Source organism: Onychostruthus taczanowskii, unplaced genomic scaffold (genome assembly GCF_017590055.1).
Source record: "Onychostruthus taczanowskii isolate IOZ18803 unplaced genomic scaffold, ASM1759005v1 scaffold72, whole genome shotgun sequence".
NCBI classification, from domain to species: domain Eukaryota; kingdom Metazoa; phylum Chordata; class Aves; order Passeriformes; family Passeridae; genus Onychostruthus; species Onychostruthus taczanowskii.
The window spans coordinates 1,991,105-2,002,755 of NW_024505008.1; the positions used below are offsets into that span (position 1 = coordinate 1,991,105).

General features: G+C 38.7%; 1 protein-coding gene across 5 annotated transcripts; it reads right to left on the reverse strand.

The window, feature by feature from the left end:
• Nucleotides 1-343: 343 nt before the first annotated feature.
• NMRK1 (nicotinamide riboside kinase 1) lies at nt 344-11,445 on the reverse strand. 5 transcript variants are annotated; one of them, XM_041422229.1, is made up of 10 exons: nt 11,307-11,445; nt 9,233-9,292; nt 8,718-8,808; nt 8,027-8,075; nt 7,843-7,923; nt 6,472-6,634; nt 6,322-6,393; nt 5,234-5,343; nt 4,153-4,242; nt 344-1,661 (listed from the first exon to the last, which is right to left on the reverse strand). In XM_041422229.1, exons 2-10 carry the CDS (start codon nt 9,259-9,261, stop codon nt 1,477-1,479), a joined length of 870 nt encoding a protein of 289 aa, XP_041278163.1. In that variant the 5' UTR covers nt 9,262-9,292; nt 11,307-11,445; the 3' UTR covers nt 344-1,476. The 5 variants fall into 5 exon arrangements, with proteins under 5 accessions (XP_041278163.1, XP_041278162.1, XP_041278166.1 ...); XM_041422228.1 differs by having other exon boundaries at nt 11,266-11,403; XM_041422231.1 differs by lacking the exon at nt 344-1,661 and adding an exon at nt 2,138-3,780 and having other exon boundaries at nt 11,266-11,403.
• Nucleotides 11,446-11,651: the final 206 nt, after the last annotated feature.

An 11,651-nucleotide genomic window follows, 5' to 3' on the forward strand; every position in this document is an offset into this window, starting at 1 on the left:
AAATACTTTATCTACCAAACAGACTCAGAAGAGTTCATTACCTCCTGTGGCTGAGTTGCTGCAGCAACTGGCAAGAACGCACAATTTAAGCACACCAGGTGAGCCTGGACAGTTTCTATATCCATGCTATAGCACTGCTTCCTTCTTTTACTACTTCTTATGGGTGAAGTGTCAATGAATTTTCTGGATTTCTTTTGAAGGCTGGCAGTGTCCGCCACCTTTGGCATTACATCTCAGAAGGTCAGTGTCTGCTGCATAAAGTGTCACCTCTACCTGTGCAGCGGCGGCTGACCTTTAGGTATGTCCCGGCTAGCTGTGGCCAGCACCGCCAGCAGCCCGGGGGCACTCTCCCGATCCGGGGCTCGGTCAGGGGAGCGCCTAAGGCTTTCGCCTTAAGGGACGAGGATCCGCGGCTGAGAGAGAGTTAAAGGGCTGCCAACCCACAGGAGGAGAAAGAAGAGACGGACTCCAGAGGTGGTGCAATCCGGGTTTAATGCCCAGGGGAGCCACAAGCTGGACACTCCCCCAACTGGGCTCCGACCGGGGTTTTTAAAGCGGGGCGGATACAGAGAACAAGGGTGGTCTCCAGCAAATCACATAAAAGGTGGGAGTGGTGGGAGGATAATAGGCATGTAGGAAAACCAATGGGGGAAGAACAGGGGAGGAGTCCTGGCCCCTGATCCAATCATTCGATGCCCTGGGTGGAAGATTCTAGATAGAAGGGCTGGGGCACCGAGTGACAGACAGGGAACCAGGGAGGGACTGAGGGAATTGATACAAAGGTTGCTAGGGGTAACAGGGAGGGGAGAGGTGACAGACAGGGCGATCAAGGAGAGAGAGCCAGGGCAGAACCATTACAACTTACGGGGGTACAAGGAACAAACCAAATCAGCATATAATATAACAAAACACAATACAACATACCTGCATGAAATATTACCTTAATATAAATTGGTCAATCTGTTTCAAATGAGAAAGTGCCCTCCAGACTAGTATTTGTAAAATTTGGTGAATACTAGTTCTGTAGCCACTTGACTCACAGCTTTCAGCATGTTGTAAACCATGGCCCATTTTCCCTTGGTCTCCTCCACAGTGAGTGGTCCCACCATTTGCAGTCTCTTCTTGCAAAGCAGCTTCTCCATTCCCTTAAAATTTAGTTGCCCTTCTTTTAAGTCCACTATGGATTCCCTCCAAATGTAGAAACCAGAACTGCCCAGCTCTTAAAACACGGGTCCACTGGTCTTACACAGGAGCCAAGTAAGACCACGTTTTGTTTGCAAAAATAAAATAAAAAATTAAGAAAAAAACAATTTGATGAAGCTCCAAACTGTGGCATGATTATGGAAGAGCTGTTAAAGATCTATGCCCTGAGCTCTTATTACAAGTTGCTGAAGCACAAGTTCAGTAACATGTATATTCCAATGATTTACACCACAAATGTATAGATCTGTATTGGAGCTCATCTATAATTTTTCCCTATAGGAGGATCTGACAAAACTGATCTTGCCTCAGCACCAATGTTGGACTACTTGAGAATAAAGTCAGGTGATACCATTGTTCATTCCATTCCCTCTTCTGAATCGCCACACAGAGCAGTTGGAAGACTGTCCCTGTGGGAGGGACCCTCTCAAGCACTCTCCCCACTCTCAAGCAGCAGAAGTCTGTGAAGAGGAAGGAGCAACATAATCCCCATCTGCCTGTGCTGCTGGGAGACAGGGGGTAGGGAGTTCCTGCAGGAAGCCAAGCCCAGGCAGAAGGGAGGGGTAGGGGGAAGGTGTGTTGAGAGCTTTGTAACAAGCTGGCACCTGGATAAGGGCCACGGCCAGATTAATCTGCCTGAGATACAAACAGGAGAAATGTAGAGGATTTTGTAGAGAGTTAGCTAGCTAACAAAGATCATGCTGGAAGCAAGAAGGAGACGAGGATAAAAGCGGCAAGGTCACTGTGCCCTTGCCGAAACTTGAGGTTGTGGGAGAAGCTCGTTAGCTAGCAAGAATGAAGGAACGATAGTAGAAACCATAACAAGGTGAACACAAGAATGTAAACGTAGACGTAGTTGACTGATAAATGACTAACCAATGATGAGCTCAATTTTTGCAATATGCATTAGCCTTATTAACACTGCTATAAATGTGTGTGCCTATTCAATAAACTTTTGAGGCTTGTTGTTCATCATCTGGTGTGCAAGTCTTCCTTCTCCATCAAAGGTGTTTTATGATTTGTTCTTAATTCTCATTATGTCTGATTTTATTGTCAGTAAATTCAAATAATTTCCCAAAACCACGTCTGTTTGGACTGCATGTGAGTAACTGCTGAATGGTTTTCCTGTCCTTATCTCCATGCATGAGTCAAGATGCAAATCCATTGCATTTTTTCCCCTTCTGTTGAGGAGGGGCAAATAATAGAGCAGTTTTGGTGGCTAGACAAGATCAGTCCACCACAACCATTCCACGCATTAGCTAATCTCTTGCAATTGTACCCTTTGCAAAGGGAAATAAAAACAAAAATTCAGTTTAAAATCAGACAGTCCATCACAGCACATGAGCAAATGCAAGATGAAGAATTTTTAGTGCAAAATAATAATACAAAATTATATTTGGAAGCACTTTGTTTTAAACACAGCTAAACACAGCTGTAATCTGATGACATCTTTTTCTTATACATAGATTTAGGACTTTTACTATAAAGTACTACATTTCAATCACTGACCAGTTCAGCTGTCACATATCAAGTAATAATATCCATCCTTTCCTTTCCATGTCTATAGTTTTATTTTTATTTTGGCTCATAAAAATGTAACCTATTGTCTAGAAAATATAAGAGTTAAGACATTACTTATTCAGCAACAAAATATGATACAATTTCCTAGTTTGCATAAATATACATACACAAATTCTGTAACACATTTGTCTGGCAGTCCTGCTTTCTGAACATTCCATTCACAACATTTCAGTTTCATTTCACTTTCAATGTGAGTTACAAATATTAATAACAATTATTTCTTCCTTCCTGTCTGAAGCATGGATTTATTATCTAGTGGTCTGTGCCATCCTAGTCAATCTCTGCACAATATATGTACCATATCTTATTAATGATGCATCTCCATTCTCTACATCTTATTTCCCCATCTTTCTCCAACAATCTGTGTCCTCTTCAGGTTTGTTTTCATTTTCTTAACACCTATTCACAACTACTCTAAAGAATACACAACACAAAAATTACAGTGCAAACACTAGAGAGGTGTTGCTTAGCTGTGATGTATTCAGTTACTGAATAAGCAGCATAACAACTTACATAAACTTACACAACTTACACAGCTCGTTTTTCTTGAGCATGTTTATCAGTGATAACAAGCTCCTAAGAACATCAGAGGTAATATCACTGTCATTCCTATATGATCATTTCAAATTGCAATCATCCATGTTCAAATGTGCTTATTAAACCAACAGAAGTGCATCTTTATGGTTTAGTTTTATGCACAAAATCTTCATGTTCTTTAAAATATACACATTGAATCAGATTTAAAGCTCAGCCAAGGCGGGATTGATTAAAGGAAATTTAAAGAATGCACTGTTTATATTCCTAAATGGAGTCTGTCTCCATACCAGAGAGAGTTAATAATTACTTACAAAATCTCTTGTGTTATATGAAGTAGCATTACAGTCATAGACACAGCATTTGCTCAGTTGGTTGGCTTGCCATGTATGACAGTCTTGGTGTTTTCAACTCATATCAAATGGAACCCAGGCTTTCTACATTGTCACGATGTGACCTGCTGATCTAAAATAAATACGAAGTACATATCTAATCTGCAGTGTTTGCAAGCGACATCACAGTATATTAGTGATAATATAATTCCACTAACACATTTGTTTTCATTGATGTTTTATCCCATATTCTCTCTCTTCCATGTTTTTTATTATTATTTTATCTTTAAGTAATAATGGATTCTACTATGATCTTAGAACATCCCATTTCAAGGAACTCACAGTTTTAACTGAAACTGACTCAGAGTAATGACCAAACATGGTATTGTAGCACGTAAAGAAATACAGGTCTCTATAATTCTTGTAGTACTTTCAAATAAAAGTATTAGCTTTTCGATAACATAGAATAGGACACATAGATTCAATTTCCAGTAACATTACTTACTTTCTTCCCTCAGCTTGTTTAATTCCTGTATTATATCACTATACACATAGGATAAAAGCTCCTCTTGGGATTTTGTTCCATCCAAGTAATCTGAGGAAGAAAAAAGAAGAAGTGTTCATGAGTTCAATGCCAGCTACCTGTAATGGCAGTTGGCTAAGTTTTCAGTATTCCTACAGATGCCATCAGAAAAGTAGAAAAAAATAAAAACCAAGAACAGGACCTCCCATTTTCCTCTTCCCCAAACTGGTTTTACATGTTAAAAAAAAAAAAAGAAAAAAAAACCCAACATAATGGAAAATAATTCTAGTTAATAATTCATTTACAATTTTTTGTGGTACAGAAGTCTCCATAAGCGTAATGGTAATTATGTGAGGACAGTGAAGCAATGGAATAATTTGGCAAAAAGTTCTCTGTACAGTAGATAATTTCAGGTTCCTCAGTTTCAGCTTTTGAGCAAGTTCCGGAAGAGCACTGCAGTTCTTATTCTTACTGCACAGCAAGAAGCAGTGTGCTAATGATGAAGAGGCCACCTAACTTCCCTTTCTTCCCTCTGGCTCCACTTCAGAAACAACTAGTCCAAGAGCTGTGTAAGTGTGAACATCACACAAACTTGTGGCACTGCCCCAGCAGCTGGCCCAGCTTTGACACTTCTCATGCAAAACTGGTGACTGTAGTGTGGACAGTCAGCACCTAGAAATTATCTTCAGCTTATTATAAGACTTCACCAGGATTTCAGTTTTGTTCTGAAGAACTCTGCCAGTGCATCAGCTATCATCTCAGAAGTTTCCTAATTAGACATAAGTGTGTTATCTTAACAAGTTATCTTGTTAAGTGGACTTAATTAGTGATCAGAACATTTCTACTGTTTAACTTCCTTTTCATTATTAAAAAATAAAATAACAAAAATAAAATCCCTGTAGGCTTGAATTATAAACTAACAGAAACATCAAAACCTACCAAGTGCCACAAAAACATTTGAAGAAAATTTTGTCCCATTAAAAAAGAAATCCCACAATTCAACAAAAACTGCACAAGTTCCACACTTAAGCATTTTATAAGTTTAAAATTAATGATACCATACCAACTTGCATACTTGCATTCTGTTCCAATTCACTTTTATATTTCAAATACATAGGCCACACGTGTCCATCGAAGTACCCTGGTGTATCTGCTGGCTGATAGACTCTGGTGCTACACAAAAATACATATGCATTCCCAAATCAATTTTAAATTTTCCCCTAGTGTCAGCTCATTAAATAGCAGCTTTCATCCAAAGTGAAAAGAAAGGCTGGCTGTATTTTTGTTGGAGCCACGGAGGCTCCTTTGCTTTAATTCAATCTGTGACAAGAATTTCTGCTGTCATTTGCTATCTTACGTCTCTCTGCCAATCAAACTACATTTAAGATAAGGTGAAAGTTTGGTGGTTTTAATTTTGTAAAAGGTATTGCAGGTAACTTAAACTGTACTGACACTACTACCAAAATAAGCTACTTTTTGTCTATTTACTTGGTATACAGATTTCTCAAGCATTAAATGACTACTTGTTTAGTCTAAACTCTTCCATTCTGGACACTAAAGTCTTAGGTGAGTGTAGTAAGAAACCAAGAAAGTGGTATCACGCACAGCCAGTTGAACAGAAGATTTCTTCACTCAGCCAGCAGATTCTGACTTCGTGCACATTCATTATTCCAAGCACACAGTATTGCCTCAGATTTAGAGCCAAGTCAGACACTGGCTCAATAATCCAGTTTAGATCCACAGTAAAATTAATGGATAGTCTAAACAAAACCATACACTTAACCCACACATGAACATCCTTACTCTAAGAATAATCATCAATTAACTGTATTTAACCAAGAATAAGAGTGCTTAGTATTTTTTAAACCATTTCTCATTTTAAACATAGTTTTATTCAACTATGCAGTTGGGAATTAAATAATTTATCAGGACAACAAATTATCTTTTTAGTGTTTGTAAAGCACTTAACACTTTAATAACCATGTGCTCTAAAATAAAAGCCAAACCAAACAAACCTCAAACTAACAAACAGAGGATAGATTATCTTAATTGCTTACATTTTGCAAGCACTGAAGAAAAGCTCGTATAAAAGGACCACTTCAGTTCAGGGGGTGCAGTGACTCTTTTTAAACAAGAAGACAATAATCTTACCTCCTTCTCCTTTTGCACTCTTCATAAGGAAGGGTCAAAAAATATCTTCTATTCCATAGTTCATTAAGTGGCCTAAGATAATAACATATTTAGTTCCCTCTTCCATTTTAGGGTAGCTTTTTATTTACCAGGTTACATATTACTGCTTACTCATAATTGTAAAGGAGAAAGCCTTCAACAATCAAAATATAAACATTTTTCAGACTGTCACATGTATTCTCTGGCTCTTCTGTCACAAAACCTGAGCTTGCTGGGCTTTTCATCCAATTGCGAATACTTGTCACCATTTCATCCATATAGAGGGCATCAAGTACTAGATGAAAACAAAGTTAAACATCCCTTAAAAACAAAGAATAAAAAAGAAAAAAAGAACCTTTAAGTATCCCTACGTTAATCAGTAAGAATCAATAATCTACATACAAATTTAAACAAAGGGGAACGGGATTACCCCAAAGATAATATACACAGTTCTGTCCTTGCTATAGATTATTTCCTGAAACCAAAGCTTGCTCTAGGATTGGGGAATTTCTGTTGGGTGTAGAGTCTCTCTGAACTTTATGGCATCTAATATTGTCTGAACTGAATTCACAGCTTTTCACTTCATGACAGAAACTTCAGGGACTGCTCTCCGCTTTCAGAAAACTTGTAAAAATTTATTAATCCTGACACCTCCACCATTTTGTCAGTTTTGTCAGAGGCGGGAGTAGAAGCTCAACATTTTTTGCTTTGGGTTTTTATAAGATTCATCAGTTTGGCATAGAGAGAGTTAAAGGACCATGGTGTACAAAGCAAAACAGCACAATGGAACACCTGTTTTTGTCTGTAGACACACAAGAATATACTGAGGAAATACTGAAAGGTAGAAATAAGGTAGCTTTTGGATACCATAACAGCAAACACATTTTTAAAGAGCTTTTAAGAGCAGCATTAAACCTGGATATTTGAATAAGAATGTCCATTTTATCCCTCCAGTTTCAAATTCCATTTACATGGCGTCTAGAAGTTGAGCCAAAGATTGCATAGCTGGTAATGACCAGTTTTCAGATGCAACTGAAGGGTCTGACCAATATTCTCAGCAATACATTTTGTGATCACAAAGTACTAACAGAGATTAGCTATTAACCAAGAAACTGTTTACAAGTAGATATGACCTGACACAAAACACTGCCCTAAAGTGGATCTGGATCTAGACGTCTCGAAGAATAAACTGAGCCAGCATTTATCATGGATTTAAAAATATATGCCCTTTATGTGAGATCTGACATTAAATAAAGGTGTCAGGATAAACCCAAGTTTTGACTGACTTGGAAAACCCAATATGATATCCCATGAGCTCACCAGCAAAAGTAGAAAAAAAAAAAAGGCCATTACCAAGTAATGAGATTAAGCTTATGCCAGTACTGCAAGCCAAGACTTCTAACTGAATAGTACCATTTGCTACTAAACCAGACACAAATGAAGAAACAGAGAAAAAAACTCAAACGAGGAAAGGAAAGATCAATCCTAGCTTGAGCTACTTACTTGTTAAGCAAGTTTTCTTAAGTATCTCAGTGAGCTGAAGAAAATTAAGAGGATTGCTCTGAAACAGCCTCCTGTTTACTGCTTTGGAAGGGAACAGAGCGAGGGGATGGGGTGGCAGAAGTGTTGAAGCTCAGCACAACAATTTCAGCACAATGTTCAAAAGCAGTGCATCAGAGTTACTGACCATCATATAGCTTAAATCCACGTTCATCTGTTTCTACTTCAGACTCTGGCTGAAGGGGAAAAAAATTTCATTTTTTCAAGGTTGCTTTTATGACCATGCTGAGAGATACATACTCTGTTTATAAACATAGAGTTTATAAACTCTATGTTTATAAATGTAAGGGTTATACACTTTTGTATCCAATTAGTTAAATTTATCTTCAACATTAAACTGATGTAAACAACTGTTAAAATACACTACAAAAACTTTATTTAATCTAGAACAACAAACACTCCAAATCATATTACTTAAATTCATTAGAGCTTTACTTGAGAAAAATGTGTGTCAAAACACAAGCTGTTTTTCTGTTTTGACTTGGGAGACAAAGAACTACTTATTGTTGTATGGGTGTAGGCTTAAGACAGTATGATTAAACTCATTAGCACAAAGGATCTTGAAAAATGCATCCACCATATACTCATGCCTTATTTTAAAAGAATGGTAAAAAAGACAGGAAATTTCTTTCAGCTAAGTATATTCAGGAGTTTGGCCACTTAAATTTCAGTTACCCCAGTGCTCATTTTATAATTCTTATAAAATTAACATTAAGCAGCATCAATTTTAAAAATTCACCAATAGAAGAACTGAAAAAATAATTTAAATCTACTCAAGCCTATTTTTACCTATCAGGTTTTTCCATTAAAACTGTTACCTTAAAGAAGTCGTCTTGAGAGATTGTATCACAGTTGGGAAGCATATTCTTAAGTTTTTCTGCTAGTGTTGTTTTTCCTCCATTTGTTACACTGTTAAAAAACATTGCAAAAAGTCCACTAAGGCAAAAACTAATCTTTTAAACATATGTACAAGCTCAAACATACATTTCTGTATAGTTATATGCAAATAAACAATACAACTTCCCCAAACTTTTAGTCACATTAAATACTCTCTACCTCTAGAAACTTTCTGGCATGTTCCATCAGTTTTCAAAAATCAGTACAGTAAATCAAGCAGTGCCAAGAAAGATGCTATAGACACCTGCACCTGAGGTCTCCAACTGACACAGAACAATTTCTTAAGAGTTACATGCTATAAAACTATGCAATTATAAGTTGCATTTGTAACTCAGTTTTAAAAAAATATGTATTCAGAAATAGAAATTACTTCATATCATTCTGAGAAGAACACTAGTCTTAAGCTGTAGAGGAAATTTAATTTTGTATAACTTACCCCCCAAGGCCAATAACCAATACTTTCATAGTTTGTTTTCTCCTCAGTTCTTCCTTTTTACTGTCAAAAACAACAGCCAGTGAAAAATCTTAATTTCAGAAACAAGAAGGCAACTATGGTATTAAGAAATACCAATTATACAGTTAATTTATTTTCTCTCTGCTGTCTATCATTTCTCTTTTTGCAAAGGTACAGTCAGAATCTCAGTTGCTTGTTCTAATGCTAAGAAAAAATCTGCAGTATATATGCCCCATCTTAAATTCAACGTACTTTAATTCTGACAGTATTTTAATACTTCGAAAGGAACTCTGGGAGACTTGATTCTAACAATGTTAACATCATGCAAGTTCCTAAAGAAAAGCACAATCACTAGCTCAAGCATTAACAGTATAAAAAAGATTAGGTAAACAGAAGCTGTGGTGGCAAAACAAAATCATTGAGAAAGAAACAAGTGGCATGCTGAGGAGAAAGACATTTTAAAATCTCAAGAAGACTTGTAACAAAGAGTATGTTCAAAAACTCTATTATGAGCCTGGTCTCAGGCTCAATGTAATATTCACTGTTATTCACCACTCCCTTTCTGAGAGTTTTAAGATCACAGACCACACAAATCCTCCTCCTATGGCCCACCACAGATCAATCTGGAAGAATTAAAACTACTGCAAGGGCAGTTTAAGCCATCCTAGCTGATTTAGCATTGAGAAGTACTACGTAGCACTTGATTTTCCCCTGAAAAGATCGAAGAGTAAACTCTAAAGGTTAATTTGTCCACCATTTCCCTGCTGCTTCCACCATATCCCACTAACTCTGAGGCTCTGACTGCCTGAACACCTTCAGTAGTCAGAGCTGCCAGGAAACACAATTACTGCCTTGTCCCAGCTCCTTCCCCTGAACTTTCTTCTGGAATGGGTGTTTGCAGAGTGCATAGTGAAGTATCCTGGAAAAATACTGCAGCTGAAAAACAGTTCTGCAAAAGACAGGGGAAACAATGTTTGTTTTCAGTTTCACACATCAATTTATAACTATTTACCCACATGCAAACACCCCTTTTTTCATCTGCTCTAACCTCCTAGGTCATGCTTAAGAAGGTAAGAACTATGACACCTAAGACCTGAAAGAACTGAGCAGGTAAAACTCTCCCTGCCTCCAACAAACAAGTATCTGTACTGTACTAGGAAAAAGACTGTTACAGGGCATCAGTATGAAAAAAAAAAAAAAATAACCCGCACTGTTTCTGTGAAAGGAAGTTTAGACACGTGTGGAGCCTGAAATAATATCCTCTTGCATTTGGTGCAATGACTGGAAGTTCCACTGTTTCACATATCTGTGATATGATCTTTGCATGCTTTTTAATGTATGGCTATGTTAAAAAACAAAAAGCAACAAAAGACATATCGACTAGTCCAAGCCATCACCCGTATGATAGCCATTGCTTTGCAATGGTGCTGCTTATCTGCAGCTGCAGATAAGCAATGCAGCAATGGTGCTGCAGTAGTTGGCATCTGTGAGTTTTTTAAGTTAGTGCACATTGTTTTTCTAGGAATATTAAAATTTTCAAATTCAGTGATGCATTGAATGCTCATAGTACAGGCTATCAATGCAAAGAGGGAAGATGGATAATTTTTTCTTAAGAAGTGATGATACTCAGGGTATTTTAAAAATAAGATTTAAAAGCTCATTTCTAAAAGTCATCAGTAAGGTTTGTGTTGCAGAGGATTACCCTTTGTCCCACAAAGGGTGTTACACAACAAATCGGACAAACACGTTCACCTTTGGACTTTAATTTATGTCATCGTCTATATGCAAATTAATCCCAGTCTGCGGCAAAAAATACCATCATAAAAAAACACACCAACTCTTCTGCCGCCCTGAGTAACGTGTAAAACAAATTTCAAAAGCAATTTTGTCACAAATGCTGCAAAACAGAAACCATACACTACTCTAGCTTGGGTCAATTTGTCTCTTTAAGCAGAGCACAAACCCCATGGCAGCGCTAGCACATCACTGCCGTCACCCCATTTTTAAGGGCATACCGCGGCAACGCTGCCCCGCACGGGGCCACCCGAAGGCGCACCGGGAACGTCTCTCACAGCTATGGGCCCACACAGCGAGGCTGCCGGCGGTTCTCGGCCGCGCCTCCGCCAGCTGAAGTTCCAACGCTCCAGCACCTCCGGAGTTCGCACTTCACTCCAAGCACGCCGCGAGGGTGCCAGCAACACGTCCCTCCGCCAGCAAGGCTCCGCGCCGGCGGAGCGCCCGCCTCCTACGTCCTGTCACGGAGCTGCGCGGGCCGTGCCCGCCTCCGAGCCGGAGCGGTCCCGCGCACACGACGCCCCAGCCGACTTCCAGGAAACAGCCTCCTCGTAGCCCCTCGGGCCGCCCCCATCCCCCGGACCGCTCGGCCCCGGCCCCGCCCGGA

What these genes read in the sequence shown, in the direction of transcription:
- NMRK1 (XM_041422229.1), bottom strand. Translation starts at nt 9,261, where the DNA reads ATGAAAGTATTGGTTATTGGCCTTGGGGG. An exon ending in CTCAAGACGACTTCTTTAAG is followed by an intron (nt 8,076 to 8,717) that starts GTAACAGTTTTA and finishes TTTCCCCTTCAG; the next exon opens with CCAGAGTCTGAAGTAGAAAC. An exon ending in TGGATTTAAGCTATATGATG is followed by an intron (nt 7,924 to 8,026) that starts GTCAGTAACTCT and finishes TCCCTTCCAAAG; the next exon opens with CAGTAAACAGGAGGCTGTTT.